The sequence below is a fragment of the Syngnathus acus genome, chromosome 5 (assembly GCF_901709675.1).
Source record: "Syngnathus acus chromosome 5, fSynAcu1.2, whole genome shotgun sequence".
In the NCBI taxonomy this organism is placed as follows: domain Eukaryota; kingdom Metazoa; phylum Chordata; class Actinopteri; order Syngnathiformes; family Syngnathidae; genus Syngnathus; species Syngnathus acus.
In genome coordinates, this window is record NC_051091.1 from 8,120,012 (window position 1) to 8,138,996 (window position 18,985).

Here is an 18,985-nt window from a genome sequence, read left to right on the forward strand (position 1 = left end):
GAACACAAGAGAATAGGTGTTGACTTTATTTGGAGTAAATATTTACAGTACAAAATCTACAGTAGTTAAGATCAAACTAGTGAAATGCATAACTGATACTTTTCAGTTTGCATTCATTTAAAGCAATGTCAGCTCATTTACAGGAGGTGAGAGGCTTACAAACACATCCAAGTGTTTCTGAAATCATATAATTAGCAATCATACAAGTGAGTAATTGTGAGCTGAGGATTGGTCGCACATGCATCGGTCTGAAGCACAATTCTTGTTGCACAATTACACCACTCAAGGCAAATGAGGATAGGTGATATAGCCAGTAGCTTACAAAAATCTATGGGTGTGTTTTTTTCATAATTTTGACACTTAAAGCCAGCAAAGGTTTCATGTCTGCAGGGAGATTTCTTTGGCTTTTAGCAGCAGCATTTATCCTATGGACCTCTTGTAGTAAAAAGTGTCAAGTGGTTCTACCAAGGGGAAAGTTTGTGGTGGTGAGCATGTCACAAAGCTGGACTTTTGCAGCACAAGGTGAATAGTTGCAAAAACACTACAAGAAAGAAGGCACAATATCAAAAAGGACAACATACAGGAAGCAAGCCGGTGCAAGTTACTCATTACATCAAAGCATATATCAAGTAGGGAACTTTTTTTTAAATAAACATTTCTTAGTACAACAGTCCAAACACTTGAATGTAAGGCAAGCTAACTTTAATGATTAAATGATAGGTGAATCCTTAATTTGACCAAAAGTGTAAGAAAATAAAATGGACCTGTAAGTCGACTTACAAAAATTGATTATATTTGAGGTTTCAACGTGGTTTTTGTTGCTTCTCTTTCATTTCTAGGCTTGTGCTTAATGTTTTGTAAAGTGTAGCTTGAGAGTTGTAAGAACAGTCAAATTGTTTTCACTTTATATCATACAATTCAAAATCATCTTTATATAACCCTATTGAAGGACAAAGGCTTTACCAAAAAAGCAGTGCTGGCCACATTTAATATTTTAACACTTTGTAGTGTCATATTTGACATTGATGCTGATATAACTGGGAGGTTTTGCTCTTGTGTAGATCTATGTTTAGAAATCCCACCTGCGTTAAAGACAACTTGAGATCTTTGGTAACTCATTCCAACACAATTTTGTATGTTTGAGGATATGATTGTTAGTTCATAGCTTCAGCGCTAGTCACTGAATTTCAATTACAACAAGGGAAGGCACAATTCAAACCAAGTAATAGTTGCAACCGAATTGACATATCATTTGCAGATTTGACATATGATCAAACTCTCCCACTTCAGCGGCAGTGATGTTTTTTTTCCTCATTCATTGAGAGAAATGTGCAGTTTGTGACATATTCTAGAAAACAGTTTAATATAATCAGGATATTCTGGCGAGTATCAGTGCAACAGAAGCAGTTACAGAACAAATAATTAACAACAGACACACAACACGAGTAGTCAAGTCATCCAAGTAAAGGCTTTCATTGTACACTTGCACATCCTACTTCCAGAAAATGAAGGGCATCTCAGATAGAAGTACACTCACTTCCATCACTCCACCATTTGATACAAAACCAAAAGTGCATTTAGGATTCACAGACAACTTTTAAAAGATCTCACGAACTTAGACCTGGCTCTCTAATTTGGTCTGCACTTAACAAGGGTTGGAAAAAGTTGACAGTGAATGTGAGTTTTTTAAGGGATGTGTCTTCAAAGGAGGCGAATGTCTTCACATTTGACTTTTTGGGATGAAGAATCTGTTAAAGTGCTTGAGAGTTTTCAGGTCGGATTGGTCAACCACAGTAGGTGCATCAGGTGGGAATCCTGAATTGGGGCGCAAGGCACATGTGCAGATGGGAAAGTGCATGTTCAAAGTGCGTCATGATAAATAATATGGTTCCTTTGCACCGTGCAGACCAAACCGAGCCAGGCCGAGCTCAATGACTCCGTTCCTCAGTCCAGGATGTGCTCTCCACGGACGATGTGAGAAGAAAACTCGTAGCGGTCTTGGCTCCGATGGCCGCAGATGTTACACTCGAAAGGCTGGCGAAATCCGTGGCAGCCCATGTGGATGGTAAACATGACGTGGTCCAGGAAGAACACGCGGCAGTGGTCGCATCGGAAGCAGCGCACCGTCCGCCCTTCGCCGTCCACCACTCGCAGTGTCTCCCTGGAGGTGGACGAGGGCGTCGTAGGTGAACTGGGCATCGGGGCGAGGCCAGATGGAGGGGCCGCGTGGTGACCCCCGTCCTCTCTTTTGACCTCCCCGTCTTTGGCGTGGCCCGGGCTGCGTCTGTCCCAAATCTTGTAGTGCGGAGGAGGAGCCGCGTTGTGGAGATGATGCCCGTTGTTCCTATAAAGGGCAGCACCGGGAGCGGTGCTGTTGCACGGCTCGTCCGGCATGCTCTCCGTGTCCGTAGAGTCCTGGCAACCGTTACTGGGGGACGTTGCCTGACTCCGACCCACGGGCAGGTCTTCGTGACCCTCCGCCGCTTCTCTTCTCCCCGCATTGGCGCTCCCCAGCCCCGCACCGGAACCCACGCAGTCCAGCCTCAGACCGAGAGCGCCGGGCGTGTAAGCGGCGCCGTGCATCGATTGGAGTTCGGATAAACACGAAGGGTGAGTTGTGGGGAGATGGAGAGGCTGCAGGGTGTCCGCCATCCCGCCTCCACAGGCAGCTACACCTGCATACTCTCCTCCAGGAGTGTGTAGGACTTCCAAGTCTCCTGGATGCGTCTCTCCATCTTTGTCCAAAGCAGCTTGAGGCTCATAAGGTGCATGTCCACGATGTATGTGCTTCTGTCCTGCAATTAGAAAAGACAATCCTATTGTACTGAAACACAGAACAACGGCACGTTTTTTGCCATCAGTGTGTCTTCTAATCTTTGCAAATAAATAAAGGGGAAAAAATCAAATCTAAAATCGGGGTAGATAAAAGTAAACAACTGAAAGCATGCGTGGACGCCATTTTGTAAATGGGGATTTACTAACTATTTGTTTTGAGTCAAATCTGTGAGCCTTGTTCGTAAAGTATGTCTCCACACTACGAAGCGGATATTTTGTCAAACCTCAACCAAAAACGAGGCCAAATGCTCACCTACAAATTTTTGCGGCATGGATCTTTTGCGTTTGGTGACGCTGCTGGCAAGCCGATCAACAAACGTCATCTTGTCTGAGGAGGCATGAAGCCGGGAGTCGGCTATGTACTCCATCTCCCTAATCTCCTCCCCTACAAAACACAGAATATATAACATTGCTCTGGTCACAGATTCTAAATTGTCCAACTACATTTTTCAAACCAAAGCAAGTATGAAAAGATGGAAAACAGATGGATGGGTGGATCATTTTGACAATGTTAGCTTACACCCAAAATTCACCATCTCTATGTATAGGAATTATGCCTCACAATGGTAATTTGAATGTGTTTTATTTTAACCAAATACAAACTTTTCTTGAACATGGCACAAGTTTCACTCAAACCATATTTTTCAGATTACCATCTTGTCGTTACAGACATTTTGACAGGTTACTGCAACTGTCTTGGCACACATTTCACTTAAATGTGTTTTCAGTAATGTGGTGACTCAGACTGAACACTTAGTGGTACAATCTCAAAGGAACACATAAGTAAGAGACCAAGAAGAACATAAAGTCTGGTGGGTGTAAAAATGGGATGACATGTCACCTCCATGTACTAACAGAAAAAAAGTCAAAAATAAATGCATGATTGCTTTTTAAAAGCACCACAAGCCAAGTGAAGCGAAACCAGCACTATACTCAACCCGCCGTAGCTGTATTGTGATTCAAAAGAACCATGCTCACCCAGATGCTGAGCGCTATTAGGCTGCTTCGACTCCACGCTCTGTAAGTAGTTGTAGCAGCGTTCCAGATGCTCCTCCAATGTGCTCTGTTGCTTGTAACTGCGACCACAGTAACTGCACTTATATGGCTTCCCAACAGTTGGAGAGGATACTGGAGGCAAAGTGCAAGGAGGGCATTAGTTTTGTCACCATACATGCGAGGGGGGTGTGTGTGCACATTTATGAGGCCTAAATATTGTACCGGCATGAGTGCGAAGATGACCGGTGAGGGCGTCTCTTCTTCTACAGGCGTAGTTACACAAAGGACATTTAAAGGGCTTCTCTCCGGAGTGCAGTTTGATGTGACGGAGCAGGTTTCCTTTTTGAGTGAAGGAGGCACCACACTGATTACACTGGAATGGCCGCTCACCTGCGCAAAGATCAAATTGTTAAAAACTAGATATGCATAGTTGAAGAGAGAGCTGAAGACTGAGCAGAATCGCCAAACAGAATGTGTTTGAGGTGAAATTAAGTATAACACTGTGTACTCAATGGGATAAATAATGCTGTTCATTTTTGTAGGCATTCACAATATGACAGTTGTGCCCTCATAAAAAGAACATCATTTCACATCTGAAGCATTTCGTTACCTGTGTGGCTGCGCTTGTGCACCATGAGAACATTAGGTCCAATGCAGATCATTCCACAGATGTCACACTTCAGCTTCCCACTGGGCAATCTGATGTTGTCATGATTGGCAAGCTCTCTGTAACCAGGTGCCTCCGTTCCCTGATCCACGCCTCCTTCCTCTGGACGTTCCATTCGCTCATCGTCGTTACTGGGACCGGGGTCTTCATCACTGTACAACTCCACTTTAATGGAATTTGCTAAAGCAATGAAAAAAAACGGTCACTTATTTTTTTTTAACGGCAAAATGGAGGATGAAGTATTTATCACTTACCACTGAGTGAGCGATGAGGTGACGTTTCTTTGCTGTTTGGAGTGCTTACTGTCCGACCACCGAGACCTCCAGAAAAATCTCTTTCCGTTGAAGAGTCTCCACTATTAACTGCAAATGCACAAACCCTAGTTAAACATACATTGTGACTTATGGGCTGAAATGATACAGTATCTCCACCACAATAAATGAAAAGCTGACCTGATGTGTAAGACTGGCCATTGCAGTCATCAACATCCATACTAGAGTTCGACCCAATACTGAAAAGACAGTTATATCCACATGAACTTCCTTTTTCTTTGATACATAGGGGTGTTAAAACAGCGGGCTATAATGAAGGTCCATCTACATAACTGGGCTACACAAGAGCTAACTTTAACATGAGCGTGCTACAGATCAGCTGATCGACTCACTCGCAATTCTCATGACACCACTGATAAAATCATTTGAATAATCGTTTACTATCAATTGGTCTTCAGTGCACATTGTGAACGTTCAAGAATCTAAATGCGTCTCTGTATTTCACGGCGTTATCAGTTTTTCATAGCTAAATCGTCAGTCGGCCTTGGCGGCTAAAGCTAAGCTAAGCTTGCTGTGCGCAAACATAAAGCCAAAGGCAGCTAAAACGACCACGACAACGTTGGCATTTGTCACGCTCACTGACTGAACATTGCTGCTTAAACATTACGTCGCTTAATGGTGCAATGACAATGGGTGACACGCGTGACAAGTTCTCAGACTGGAAAATGCTATAATTAGCCAGCTACATGACATGCTAACCATGGCGGCCAGTGTTTCCGAAATGGTTGCTATGGCACCCGCAGCCTCGCCGATTGCTATGACAAGCCAGCTACGAACTAGCTACAGAACAAGCTCTCCACGCGTCAAGAATCGACAACCGACACTTAAATGAGTCAACTCCCCGTATACGTGTAGTATTACCATATTACCTATGCCTAGCGAGGGCGACGAGTGAGGTTATTCGGTTTTTGCATCTGCTTGTTTGGATTTATGACGACGACATTCCCGACCGGCAGAACTACGGCATGCGCCAAACTACTTCCGGTCACAATTTCGAGTGCCGTATAAATATTCATAAAAAGACATACAACCCACATCAAACATCAAATTTGCATTTGCTGTTTACAACAAGAAGTGACCCGTCCCTTAATGGAAACGTGCATATATTGATTATTTGTCTATATTATTTTTTTCTGAAAAAGTCTGACTTTAAAGTGAGAATTATCACTTTGAAGTCAGAATTCTGAAAAAAAAAAGTCAGAATCCTGTCACCCGCTTTTTTTTTTACTGGCCCTAATCCTCTTCCGTAAGTATTTTTGTCACCTCTAACCCGAGCCTGACACGTTGTTCTGGTATTTGTGCTGTCTAGAAAGTTCGAATTGAAAGCGGTTCCAAAGACCGGTGTCATTGGGTTGCAGGGCAACGAGAGCGACCCCCGGTGCCGCGTGGTAGTTTTGCACGATGAGTGACGTAAGAGCTGCTTTTTACGACTGTGTGCTTATACTTTCCGTTACTATAACCTGCTGGTTGTAACCGCGTAGGAAAACAAAGCGGATCTGTAAACTGTTCAAGTTCGGGCGATCGTTTAGAGATTTCGACTCATCGATCGATATCGCAGACTGTACCAAATTGAGAGCAAGAATTGTCCCTCTTCAAAAAGTACAAGGCGTACTTCCTGTGGTGAAACTGCTTCGAACTGGTATAGGCCCAACAGCGAGCTCCATCAAAGTTTGTTGTTGTCACGTGACGTAAGCCGAATGTGGCGATAAAAGTTAGTTTAGAGCGTTAAACTAGCTCCGTGTGCTACATAGTTGAAACGTAACGCCGTCTCCGCCGCAATGCCGCAGCCAAAGTACCGGAAGATTGCTGTGATCGGTTACAGATCTGTAGGTGAGTAAAGCTCCGAGCTCGTGCTGTGCTAGTTAGCAAGCCAGCTAGCTTGCTATCAAGCTAAGGTCCTGGCTTTGTTTTCCTTGTCAGGCTGACCTCGGCAACACGCGCCCTGCTTTTTTTTTTTTTTGCATTACACTTGTGCTATTTCATTTCCCAAAACTAATAAATGGACCTTCGGCTGGAGCCTTGTTTAAGATTAAACATCCGTGGCATTCCTGTTAGGCAAGGTGAAGCACAAATATTTTCCATAACAAATCGTGTCTCAAAACAAGTGAGTCATTTTCACGAAATTCGATTAACAACGACAAAACCACGTATTTCTTCTAATTAATCAGTTTTGGTATTACACCTTAAAATATCTTCTATGCAGAAACAGCCATGCCTGATTTCCTATTGTCAAAAACTTGACTTACTGATTATTCCATATTTAAGGCTAGAATAGTTAAGGCACTCAAGAGATTAATACACAACATTAAAGCAGTCCAATCCAAATGTAAAGTTTCCTTCTTCTTGAAAGGGGGGGGGGGGATATGTTATATATAGTTCTTCCATCCCGGTAAAGACAAACGTGCATAACAGCTTCATAGCAACGATTTGAGTTGAATACTCATTAAATAGGATTTTAATTCAAATGTTCATATTAGTAAAATTCACTTTTAAATTTAAATCCCACCACGTATGTCTTCATAACAATACCGACTATTGATCAAATTATATGTAAGTGACCCAAATACCAGAGAGGAAAAAACCCATGCTGATCCCTATCAAGTCTTACAATGTGGTGCTCCTTATTTACTGCACTATTTAACAGCTTTAGTTTCATTTTTAAAAGTTAAACACGTGATTATCTGATATTTTGGGAATAATCTAGTTGCGAAACATGTTTTTTCATAGTCTGTGTGTTAAATACTGTTATTAAAGCACAAGTCACATGTCCATTTTTCTTCTGCAGGAAAGTCATCTCTCACAATACAATTTGTGGAAGGACAGTTTGTCGACTCCTATGACCCCACAATTGAAAACAGTAAGTTTCACTGTGCAGTATAGAACTGATGTATTGTACAGTACATTTTTTTATTGTAATTTACTTGTCTACGGTGTTTACATAGCGGTGTAATGTGTTGTGAAGGCGTCTATATGAGAAAATGTGCTATTGTTATATGAATACTGTGTGAACTTAATTTCCTTTCCCAGCCTTCAATAAAATGGTCAGCGTCAATTGTCAAGACTTCAATCTTCAGCTGGTTGACACTGCTGGACAAGTGAGTTGTTTATTCAGCGCCATTTTTGTCCTATATACTGCAGCAATATTCAAATTCTTTTGATATGCTCTCATTTGTAGGATGAATACTCAATTTTTCCCCAGTCCCACTCAATGGACATCCACGGCTATGTCCTTGTTTATTCTGTGACATCCATGAAAAGGTATGAAGTTGCATACGTAGTTGGGAATTTTAATAAACCTTCCCTTTAAAGCATGTTTTTTTATTTTGTGTTCATTGCTCATCCTCATCTCAAAAACAGCATGATGCATTAAAAGCAGACTTTGTATCATTGAGCCATTTACAATGTGATAAATGAGCTGTGTATATTTTCTTAGTTTTGAGGTCGTTCAGGTTCTCCACGACAAGCTGCTAGATATGGTTGGAAAGATTCAGTAAGTTATCTTAAATCTTGACTCCCAAAATTGACCCCCCTTCCCTGCCTCCGATTATTATTTTTTTAAATATTGCACCATGAATGTTTTCTATTTAGGGTTCCAACCGTTCTTGTGGGGAACAAAAAAGATCTCCACATGGAAAGGTAAGTACAAATCTTAAACATTTGTTTTGTAAATGTTTCAGTGGACTTACTATGTCAGTATAATAATCTGTATTTTTTTTGCGGGGTTGCAGTCGTCTTTTTTATCTTTAGAGTAATATGCACAGAATGAAATAATTTTATTCAGAGCAGCTTTGGGAATATCTAAGGAAGAAAGTTTTGGGTTAACATGCAATATTGTTCTCATCTGTGTGCCATTTTAGTTTCATAACCAGTGTTCACTTTCTCAGGGTCATAAAGCCAGAGGAGGGAAAGAAGCTCGCTGATTCCTGGGGTGCTGCTTTCATGGAATCCTCAGCCAAGGAGAACGAGGTCATCATCTTTTTATGCACGACTCTATTGGCGCTCTGTGCATACTTGGGCTCTTTCTCACTTCTTCCTGTGTTACAGACCGCCGTGGAGGTTTTCAAGCGAATCATACTGGAGATGGAGAAAGCCGACGGGAATGCCCCGCAGCAAGAGAAAAAGTGTGCCGTGATGTAAGAGTGCATTGAGGACATGGTCAAAGTCACCTGCTGAAGCCAGGAGGCGCACAGCTCCACCAGCATACCAACGACGACGACCTCACCAACAAGCCCCCCCCCCCCACCTCCTCCCGGCAGTGCTGCCATCTTCAATTCACATTAAACTATTCCACCAAAAGAAGCTCAGGCAGAGAAGCACCTTCATTAGACATTTGCTTGAAATAGTAATGTTCTCGAGTGGGTTTCATTTTAACTCCGATCCTAATTAGCCGCGTACAAAATTCCCTTGTAATGATAATTATTTGTGAATGCCTGATGACATTGGTTTGTGTTATTTAGGAGTGGTTGGTGTCTCGTGCCGGCGGCTTGACAATTTTGGAGCCCCAGTTTTTGTTTTTGCTGTAAATGTGCTGGTTGATCATGTCACAGTGGCGGGCGGACTGCCTTGGATGCTCTTATTACGAGCTTTTACAAAACACTCTTTCCACACTTGTTTCCAGTGTAATGTTTATCAGTTTTCTTTCAAGCTATTTATACATACAGCCTACTCTCCTGTGAACTTTTCTGCTGAGCAGATTAGTCTGCTGCCCTACAGTTTTTTTCTCATTTTTCCCATCACCAGTTACAAAGCTGTTAATGGAACCCTCAGATCAATTTAGTATAGGTTGGAAAAATATCTTAGCTTTTTGCTACATATGGCTTTTAGTCAAATCTAAATAGAATGGGTTTTGCCGTTTTTCTTTTTGTTTCTTTTTGTTTTTTTGGAGTGATACAGGCTTTTGCGTGCCCCGTTAGTTTAGAGCAGTTCATAGAGGTAATTTATCACAAGTCATTTGGACATCTTTGTAAAATACAATGGGATGAGTTGGCTTTATTGTTTATGAACTTGTCATGATTTCAAGGTTTAATGAACCTGTGTTATGCATGTGATTTAATCTAAACTCTGGATTGAATAATCACTGTCAAGACACTTGAGATGCAATGTTTGCATTTAGTTTTTCTTGGATCTTGTTGCCTTAAAATACACTTGTATGTGGACTATCATCACATTACATATTCAACTTTTTCCTCATACAGTTTGTAATATCTTTTCTTTTTTATCAAGTGCTTGGTGGAATAAGTAGTCCTGTAATGGACAGAGGCTGGCTGGTCAATGCTGTCTTGTGCCTTACACATTTTCAAAACTCCCACATATGGTTCCCTTCATGACCAAAGGTGCTCTTACAGGGTTTCTTCATCTGTTAACTTGATCTCATGGGTGTTGACAGTGGTGATGATGGTGTACACAACTTGGACGCCAACATGCCGATGACGGTCAGCGTTCATGCAAAAAAATCTTGCTGTAAACAGTTTGTATATAAAATCTGTTACTCATTTGATGTGTGTTTTTGTTTCACATTTTTGTTTAGGTGGCCACATGCAATGAAAAAAAAAACCATCCCACAATACACTTAATGAAACACAGACCATCTGTACTATCGATGTGCGTCTGTATATGTATACATAAATATTGGAGCTGCACAATATATATACGTAATTATTTTAATAATTGCCCGTACAATGTACATATATTTATGGAATAGTATGCTTAAACCAATCAAATGTAGCCTTAAAGCTGCATGGCCATCCAATAAGTGAGCAGTGTCTAAGGGCGTTACTAATATTAGATAACTAAAAAAAAACACAGACACACTAAATATATTCTTTTATTAGACAATAAACAAGTATCAAATTGTCTTAAAGTTACACTGTAGTTTTTGCATATTTTAAATCCGTGTTTATCCAACAAAATACACTTCAGTGAAACAGTTTGGCATAAAAATGTGTTGTTTCATTTTCTTTGCGTAGGCCCTACCGTAAAGTCCCATGTCAGGGTCAACAATCTTTGACGTGCTAGTTTCACTGCGCTAGCTGTATCAGTATTACGGTAATAGCCTGTCGGCCATTCACGATGCTCTCTGGTTCGACTCGTAGCTGATGCACCGGAATTGCTTGTCACACGACCCAGCTGGCTGAGGAGGAGACGCGACAACGCGATTGGAATATGGAGTGTGTAAGTCCATCGGCCAACTTTTATATTTTCCAGTTTACTAGTCTGACCTTTCTCGCGCTTCAGTCTGAAACATGCTAACACTAGCAACGATGCTAACAAACTATTTGCAATACACTGCCAAGAAGCTAACTCGATATATGTGACATTATTGTGACGTCTATGTAGCGCATTGTTTCTGAAATTAGTTTAGTGGGAGACCCAAATGTCTCTTTAGTTTTGTTGGACAGACAGATTTGGAGCCCTTTTCTTGTAAGGATGATGTATTGTCAACAGGCTTTGACAGGTTCATGCTAACCATTAGCTTGGAGTTCGAAGCATTTCTTAGTAAATCAACCAGTGCAATTTCCTTTGTTGTTTAATTCAAAGTGATGCATCTCTAAAGACAGATATAATAATAATAATTTGTATAATAATAATAATTTGTATAATAATAATAATAATACTGCCTCTCAAAACTGACTTAATGTTGTTTCTTTCAGATACCGGCAACTGTGGAAGAGCTTGACAACAAAAAGGATCCAGTGATTGAAGGTAGGAGTGCAACTAAATTGCATAATGATGACATGTAAAATGCTTCTCACCCCTGTCTCACTCTTCCCTTCAGATCCTGAGCGCAATGTGTACACCAGGTTCATGAAGTCCCATCGCTGTTATGATCTCGTACCCACCAGCTCCAAATTGGTTGTTTTCGACACATCCCTCCAGGTCAGATAAAATCCTGTTTTTGTCTTTTGAATCGGGCGAGGTGAGCAATATCACAGACCGAAGAGGGACCCGTGTGGAAAACTGTCGCCTTTACTTTAACAGGTAAAGAAGGCATTTTTTGCCCTTGTTTCCAATGGGGTGAGGGCAGCTCCCCTATGGGACAGTAACAAGCAGTGCTTTGTTGGTAAGATTACTATATATCTATATCACATACTTTGTGTCTGTCTAAAACTAAACCAAAAAAAATGACCCAATGCTGTCTACAGGCATGCTAACCATCACAGACTTCATTAACATCCTTCATCGCTACTATAAATCCCCTCTGGTAAGATCGTAGATATACAGCCGTGGTGTGTGAGTGACATTTAATCACATATTTCTATTCATGTGAATTAATTTTCAGGTTCAGATTTATGAGTTGGAGGAGCACAAAATAGAAACATGGAGAGGTGAGAGTTTTTCCGAAACACTTAAATAATTTTATTTTTTTATTTTAATAATCATGACATGTTTTGCTTTTATTTGAACAGAATTGTATCTTCAAGACTCTTTTAAGCCCTTGGTTAGCATATCACCTAATGCCAGGTTTGTTTGTGTTTTAATTTTGTTTGATTGACTCAAGAGCTTGAGTTTTATAGCTCATTTTATATACTTGGCAATTATTTTAATCATTCCAATTTGGCAGGGTTGTTAACAACACTTGGCTGTGATCCTTCAATTTTAGAAGGCATATTTTCACTTGACCTGAGTTCTAAACAGTGTTCCTTCACTCCTGTTATGTTGCAGCTTGTATGACGCCGTATCTTCGCTGCTCAAAAACAAGATCCACAGACTGCCAGTAATCGACCCCCTGACGGGAAACACTCTCTACATCCTCACACACAAGCGGATCCTGAAGTTCTTGAAGCTCTTTGTACGTCTTTTGAGCTCACCTCGGCCATAGGAGCATGAGTTTGGCAGCTGAGCCTGTGTGCGAATCTGTGAATGTTTTCAGATATCAGAGATGCCTAAACCGACATTCCTAGGTCAAACTTTGGAGGCGCTGAACATCGGGACATTCCGAAACATAGCAGTGGTGCGCACAGATACGCCCTTGTACACGGCGCTGGGTATTTTTGTAGAGCAACGAGTGTCTGCGCTCCCCGTGGTGGACGACAAAGGTTGGTGGGCCGCTTGATGAAACATCGTTGAATGCCAAAAGGTCCGCACTGCCAAGCAGGACTTCGTCACTTAGCAACTGAACTTGGCACTGGTTCTGCAGTGTTGTTATTCACTGACACCTTCTCTCTCGTGCAGGTCGAGTGGTGGACATTTACTCCAAATTTGATGTCATTGTAAGTTTGCAGTTGTCCATGTGGATTTATTCCATCTCATACACTCGTCTTTACTATATCTTATGATAACATTTATTTGACTTACTCTTAATAAGACATACTGCTTTCTGTTCAAATGACATCAGTGTGACCATGGGTCAACTCAAAAGTGCTGATATCATCAAATTGTGCTCCCCGCAGAATCTGGCAGCAGAGAAGACTTACAACAACCTTGACTTGACCGTGACCAAAGCCTTGCAGCACCGCTCTCAGTACTTTGAAGGCGTGCTGACCTGCAATCGCCACGAGACGCTGGAGGCCATCATCAACAGACTGGTAGAGGCTGAGGTAAGATCCGTGGAGATTTTTTTTTTTCTCACTGATTCCAGTGAGTTAAAAGTTGTTTGTGTCAACCAGGTGCACAGGTTGGTAGTGGTGGATGAGCGTGATGTGGTCAAGGGTATCGTCTCCCTCTCTGATATCCTCCAGGCGCTCGTGCTGACCGATAGAGATGAGGGTAAGCCAAGTGTTTCACCGCACAGTGGCTCAAAGTAATGGTTTTCATTTTTCTGCCCTTAGGCACCGCATGAGGCGAACACAGTTCACACGAGGGGTGAGGCCGGAGTAAAGGGAGGAAGAAGTGATGTGAGGGAATGTAGGGGGAAGGGTTGGGAGCTTTTGACAGCAAAATGAATGATCCCGTCTTTCCTATTCACATTTCTTCATCCGTGCAAAAATACAAGTTCACTAAGTTTTATGAAGTGAGCAATACAACATTGCATAGTTCCTGTCAATCGTGCCAAATCTGACGTCACACAGCAGACAAGATGCAATAACAGTTACAGGATGCTCGTTTTAATATTGAACAGTAGTCAGATACCAGCTGAAGGAAAACAAATTCTTGCATTAGTATGATTTATTTTCCTTTCAAATTGTTTGTTGATGTAGTTAGATATTTTAATTGTCATCTAGCTTGACTGACCCCTTCCCCTACTTTTGCGATACAAAAATATAGGCATCATGTTGAATTGAATTGTATCATCAGCCTAAAATTGAGGTTTTAAGTACGTTTTTAAAGTTAAGTATGAACTAACAGGTTGAAGTTGCGATGTGTTTGATAGAAAATGAACCTTCCGATCTACCAGCTTCACCAACCGTGCATTCATAGACTCACGAAAGACAATTATGACAAAGTTTGGTAGCATTGTGCATCAGTTTTTAAAAGATTTGACATTTGAAAGACTACTATCTGTTATGTTACACATATTATATTAAAAGGGATTTGTATTACCGTACTCTACACAGCGCTGTGAAATGGTTCTTTTTTTGGAAAGGGGTCCAAGACTTAAATAGAAATGGTCAAACATTATTTTTTTTGTCATTTGAAACACTATTTCTACGTTTCTGAATTTATTTATGTTGCATTAGATTAATGTAGAGCCATACTCTTCCGTCTGGATAAGCAAAGACTGAGTCACACTTGTCATGGAAATGCAGTTTTTGTATTGAACTGCTGTCAATGGTATAGAGCAATAAATGTTCTTTAAGAGTTTGTGTGTTTTGAGGTTCTTTGTGGTGAAGAAACGGAAACATCACAACTACATTAACTTATTTGGGCTCAGATGGTAAATACCTCGAGGACGCAACACCGACTGTTTACATTGAAGGCAAGTACATGTGGACCAAACACCTCGTCTTTCATTATCGCTTTTAACATCCAAATGTATAACTTGACAAGCTTTTACAGTGCTTATGACAAAAACAGATACATTGACAGTTTGTGTACAGTGGTCTGTTTGTTACAGGTAAGCCAAGCAGCAAGCTCAGTAGTAACGCACATGAGGCCTTTTTGGGGGTTGTTCAATAAGCAGACAAATAGAAATAAACATTACAGCAAAAGTGTGCCTGTTCTCCAAAATATTTCTGAGATTTGGAGTCTTTTAAAGTAGTATTCCACATAAATATGCACAAAAAAATTATTATTACCGCGGTGGGGAACATGTGGGGCCATTTTTGTCCTTTTTTTTTTTTAATATGTGCCTCGGAGGACTTTCGATTAGAAAGTGCTTTCTCACCTCTGTACTATATAGTCAACAGGTTAGAACTAAGAGTATCCTATGAGATGAAATTTAAAACAAAATTGATGCGATCCTTGCATTTGGGTGCATGTCTGACTACAATATCTACTATGTGAGAAACAATGTCCAAAGACCTGAAGGATGTTACCTGGTTGCATTTACAGCCACTGTGGAATCACATGCTTCTCAGCAAAACTTGCCAACACCTTCAAAGCATTTAAAAAAAAAAAACCTGAATACATTCGGTGTCATCGATTGCTTACAAGTGCAGGGACAGTCTCTGGATGAGCAAAAAGGGAACCAGACCTGTCTGGGTAGGCGAGTGCCTTAAAACACTCACAAAACCTTTGCAGTCGTCATTAACAGTGTCACATTTTCAAAGTGCGTCTGAGGAAGGCTAACTTGTGGATGTGACACATCCATGAGCTCTTTCTTAATGTTTGACTGATTTCAGATCAGACTTTAATGTCCTCTTTGACAGTAAGCAGGGACAAGGTTTTTTTGATGCGCAGGGAAGTCAAGCGGGCAGCGCCGTTGGCATACCAACACTCCCTCATTATTTTGCCCATAACCCGCAAAGCCTGGAACAGAAGGAAGAGCAGATAATGTTTTTAAAAAAAAATGTCAAGATTCTATATGATAAAATCATGCTAGTCCACAGAAATGTTAAACAATCGTGGAAAACTTTTAATTCAACTAGTGTGGGTTATGCTTAAAAGCATTAGCTCCATCTTGAGCGTGGCTGTCTGAACATTCCGAAGAGGTTGTGTCATTACCTCGTGGCTCTGCCACCAGTTGGAGATGTTAGGTCGAATCTTTTGGTCACACACCACCTTTTTCATATCTTCAACTGAAGGGTCTGAGGGCACCAGGTCGTAGTATGGCAGCTGATATTCTTCATGGATACCTGCTAGCACAGTTAAAAGCGGCACTGTGAGCACAGAAGTTGGATAATTTGAGTTAAAGAAAAAAATAATAATAATCCTGTGACCTCCACTGTTGCAGCGACGCGCAATCTCCCAGTAGACCAGTCCCAAAGCGTAGATGTCAGCACATTTGAACGACTCAAAGTGTCTCGTGTTGATTGTCTCGTCCAGCACCTCTGGAGCCATGTACCTGGAAGGAAAAATGATTTTTAATCGGTGGTCAAAAGAATTTCCTTTGGCTGACCCACCTCTTGGTTCCCACTCTTTGGTTGGGAGCAATGTCGATAGTATCTGTGACGGAGTCGTGCCGGACGGCTAGACCGAGATCGGCGATGGCACAGGTGCCGTTCTTCTTCACGAGGATGTTTTTAGACTTCAGGTCACGATGGGCGATGCCCGGCTTACCTACAAAATAATTTATGTTCATTACCAATCAAGAATGACACACTAAATGTTCCCCTGACAAAAAAGTGGGTGCACCTTGCGTTCCAAGTATTTCCATATGCAGATGTGCCAGGCCGCTGGCAGCAGTCAACGCCAGTTTGATCATCCCATCAGCTGTGACGGAGTAGCGGTTGAGGTAGTCGAACAGGGAACCGTACTCGTGGTAGTCGGACACCAACCACAGCTGAGTCCATGTGCCATTGTCTACAACAAGACAGACGATAATTGATCACGTCATTAACGGACCTAGCTGGGAAATAGAGCAGAACCTTCAATCTTTTGAGCGATGTGCACCTTTGTTGTCAGCTGCAATGAAGCCCAGGATGTTCTCGTGTCGTATCATGATGGTCTGATAGATTTCAGCCTCACGGAACCAAGAGCGCTCTTCTCTGGAGGAGAAGATTTTCACCGCCACGTCGCCGCCACGCCAACGCCCTCGCCACACCTCGCCAAAGCGCCCCTTTCCGATGACCTCTTGGAGGACAATTGTTCTAGCGACGGTCCTTTGGACAAACAGAGGCAGGCCTGAACAGAAGGAGGAAAAAAAGAAACCCCGTGAACAGAGCACATGAAAGTCGGCTTGCGGTCCGGTAATTACGCTTTGCCCCGACCTGAGCCGGAACCAGATGTCGACAGATCGTAAACGAAGTCATGCGGGCTCCTGTCATTGGGCATGAAGAGGTGGTCGCAGGAGGGGTCTTCCACCTGCAGCCTCTGTCTATGGCCGCAGGTCCTCCGCTGGTGCTGATACACGAGCACACCGAGCAGCAGCAGAAGACAAAGCAGGAGTAGCGGCCCTGCAGTCACAGCCACCAGTTCCAGCAGCCCCCACGTCCCACCTGGCGGGAAAGCTTCGTCGGAACCTGGCTGGGCGGTCGCTAACGACATTTATTAGTGTTTCTTTTAGGAAAGTAAATTACACTGGTCAACACATTTTTACATTTCCATGTAGGCTCAAGTTGAATTTTTTTTTCGTGATTCCACTATGTAGAAATATGTAGCGCACAAGTCAACAAAACAACTGATGAAATCATCTCATCCTTCGCAGAAGTAATTACATAATCAAGCAGACTGCCGTGAATATGTGTGGGCTGAGTTAGTTTAGGACACTATGTCTTTATTTTCCTGAGTGTCCATTAAAGATGCAAACTTGCTTGTTGTTCTCACCAGATGGCACTTTGAGCTCAATGCTGTTGCAGTAGTCAATGTAGCAGCAGTAAATGTTGACCAGGCCCTCGGCACTTTTACAATAGAAGGGCTGTCCGGGAGGTTCAAGTCTGTCTCTGCTGATGCAAGCGCGAAGATGATGCTCTTTACCGTCGATGAGGGACGTGGAGGCCACGCAGGCTCCGTCTGTCTCACACCAGAAGCCGCTCGTCCTCACACACTCTGCAGTGGTGCAGTTGCACAGAAGGGCTGTGGAGAGAGATGGAGGCATGATCAAAAGCTGTCGAGTTACAAAATATGCCCAAAAAAGTCACATTTGTGAGTTTAAGCCATGATCATCCAGCTAAGTGATTTAGTTCCCACTAAGTGAGTGTGAATGATGTTGCTCTAAGTGCCTTGTGATTGGTGAGCAGCCCAAGGTGTAATCTGCTTTTTGCCTTAAATCAGAATGAAAAGCACTGGGGAATTGCTAGACTTAAACTATGTTACAATCTTTTTGTAACATGACTATTGATTATCTGATTATCATTTGCGTTTGTCAAAATAATCGGCACAATTAGGCGCCACCGAATATTCTCCACAAGGATTTACGGGCGCTTCACCTGCTGTAAATAAGGTGGCATGACTTTTACTAGACAAGTACGAAGACTTCAGGAAAGAATATGAGACTGAACGGTAAGAAACATCTCAAAAAGCAAACTCGAAGCTCGCCACAACGCGATAACTCAACTAACGAACGAAACGTCACAATTACGTGATTTTTAAACCGAGTGGCTGAAAGAATGCACAACCGAGGTGAGTGACAGTCATGTGAATACAGTTTGAAAAAGAAAAATAAGTGCGAGAGTGGCAATCTTGTGACAAGGCTAACTCTACTAGCATAATGCTGCTAGCGGCGAACGCCTCAATGGAGGTACGGAACTGAAGAAAAACAAGATGCAACTCACCTTCACAGCTTCTGTGCACGACCATACAGATGACGAACACTAGCGCTATGTGTAAACTCGCCATGATGAATGGAAAAATAAATAAATAGCGCAGCGTTTCACTACATTTTTGCTAACTAAGTTGGTTAGCTAACATGAGATGGGATGAAGACACATGACATGAAATCCTCCTCCTCCAGGCAGTATAACAAACCGATTGTTTGGAAGCATAAAAAACAACTCAAATTCTATCTATCTATCTATCTATCTATCTATCTATCTATCTATCTATCTATCTATCTATCTATCTATCTATCTATCTATCTATCTATCTATCATTGGGCATAATAAATTAATTAAAACCAATTCTAATCATTTGAGGATGTCTGTCAGTCATTTTCAATTTTAATGTAAGTTTGCTACAT

At 41.9% G+C, this 18,985-nt stretch overlaps 4 protein-coding genes across 5 annotated transcripts; 2 read left to right on the forward strand and 2 right to left on the reverse strand.

Annotated features, from left to right (window-relative positions):
- Window positions 1–339: 339 nt before the first annotated feature.
- Window positions 340–5,825, reverse strand: LOC119123550 (zinc finger protein Eos-like). 2 transcript variants are annotated; one of them, XM_037252737.1, is made up of 8 exons: window positions 5,700–5,825; window positions 4,951–5,009; window positions 4,753–4,860; window positions 4,442–4,678; window positions 4,054–4,221; window positions 3,814–3,963; window positions 3,089–3,220; window positions 340–2,795 (listed from the first exon to the last, which is right to left on the reverse strand). In XM_037252737.1, the coding sequence occupies exons 2-8, from the start codon at window positions 4,988–4,990 to the stop codon at window positions 1,945–1,947; spliced, it is 1,686 nt and encodes a 561-aa protein (XP_037108632.1). In that variant the 5' UTR covers window positions 4,991–5,009; window positions 5,700–5,825; the 3' UTR covers window positions 340–1,944. The 2 variants fall into 2 exon arrangements, with proteins under 2 accessions (XP_037108632.1, XP_037108634.1); XM_037252739.1 differs by lacking the exon at window positions 3,089–3,220.
- Window positions 5,826–6,246: 421 nt separating this feature from the next.
- rhebl1 (Ras homolog, mTORC1 binding like 1) lies at window positions 6,247–10,327 on the forward strand. Its single transcript, XM_037252744.1, has 8 exons — window positions 6,247–6,660; window positions 7,616–7,687; window positions 7,858–7,925; window positions 8,006–8,088; window positions 8,264–8,320; window positions 8,419–8,466; window positions 8,715–8,796; window positions 8,875–10,327. The coding sequence occupies exons 1-8, from the start codon at window positions 6,609–6,611 to the stop codon at window positions 8,965–8,967; spliced, it is 555 nt and encodes a 184-aa protein (XP_037108639.1). The 5' UTR covers window positions 6,247–6,608; the 3' UTR covers window positions 8,968–10,327.
- Window positions 10,328–10,863: 536 nt separating this feature from the next.
- Window positions 10,864–14,571, forward strand: prkag1 (protein kinase, AMP-activated, gamma 1 non-catalytic subunit). Its single transcript, XM_037252743.1, has 13 exons — window positions 10,864–11,001; window positions 11,481–11,532; window positions 11,606–11,706; window positions 11,809–11,890; window positions 11,973–12,031; window positions 12,110–12,155; window positions 12,237–12,291; window positions 12,493–12,619; window positions 12,701–12,866; window positions 13,003–13,040; window positions 13,221–13,367; window positions 13,437–13,536; window positions 13,599–14,571. Exons 1-13 carry the CDS (start codon window positions 10,993–10,995, stop codon window positions 13,607–13,609), a joined length of 993 nt encoding a protein of 330 aa, XP_037108638.1. The 5' UTR covers window positions 10,864–10,992; the 3' UTR covers window positions 13,610–14,571.
- A 139-nt stretch (window positions 14,572–14,710) lies between these two features.
- LOC119123552 (activin receptor type-1B-like) lies at window positions 14,711–18,828 on the reverse strand. The gene is made up of 9 exons (XM_037252741.1): window positions 18,582–18,828; window positions 17,635–17,883; window positions 17,079–17,345; window positions 16,762–16,992; window positions 16,504–16,671; window positions 16,272–16,428; window positions 16,089–16,213; window positions 15,874–16,004; window positions 14,711–15,678 (listed from the first exon to the last, which is right to left on the reverse strand). The coding sequence occupies exons 1-9, from the start codon at window positions 18,643–18,645 to the stop codon at window positions 15,553–15,555; spliced, it is 1,518 nt and encodes a 505-aa protein (XP_037108636.1). The 5' UTR covers window positions 18,646–18,828; the 3' UTR covers window positions 14,711–15,552.
- Between the last annotated feature and the right edge of the window lie 157 nt (window positions 18,829–18,985).

Coding starts and splice junctions, on each gene's coding strand:
- LOC119123550 (XM_037252737.1), bottom strand. CDS start 4,990: ATGGATGTTGATGACTGCAATGGCCAGTCTTACACATCAG. Junction 4,679..4,752: donor ACCTCATCGCTCACTCAGTG/GTAAGTGATAAA, acceptor TCATTGCTTTAG/CAAATTCCATTAAAGTGGAG. Junction 4,222..4,441: donor GCACAAGCGCAGCCACACAG/GTAACGAAATGC, acceptor ATCTTTGCGCAG/GTGAGCGGCCATTCCAGTGT.
- rhebl1 (XM_037252744.1), top strand. CDS start 6,609: ATGCCGCAGCCAAAGTACCGGAAGATTGCTGTGATCGGTTACAGATCT. Junction 8,321..8,418: donor GATATGGTTGGAAAGATTCA/GTAAGTTATCTT, acceptor TTTTCTATTTAG/GGTTCCAACCGTTCTTGTGG. Junction 8,797..8,874: donor CCTCAGCCAAGGAGAACGAG/GTCATCATCTTT, acceptor CCTGTGTTACAG/ACCGCCGTGGAGGTTTTCAA.
- prkag1 (XM_037252743.1), top strand. Junction 12,867..13,002: donor CCCCGTGGTGGACGACAAAG/GTTGGTGGGCCG, acceptor TCTCTCGTGCAG/GTCGAGTGGTGGACATTTAC. Junction 13,041..13,220: donor ACTCCAAATTTGATGTCATT/GTAAGTTTGCAG, acceptor TGCTCCCCGCAG/AATCTGGCAGCAGAGAAGAC.
- LOC119123552 (XM_037252741.1), bottom strand. CDS start 18,645: ATGGCGAGTTTACACATAGCGCTAGTGTTCGTCATCTGTATGGTCGTG. Junction 17,884..18,581: donor CGTGCACAGAAGCTGTGAAG/GTGAGTTGCATC, acceptor CTCTCTCCACAG/CCCTTCTGTGCAACTGCACC. Junction 16,214..16,271: donor CAAAGAGTGGGAACCAAGAG/GTGGGTCAGCCA, acceptor TTTTCCTTCCAG/GTACATGGCTCCAGAGGTGC.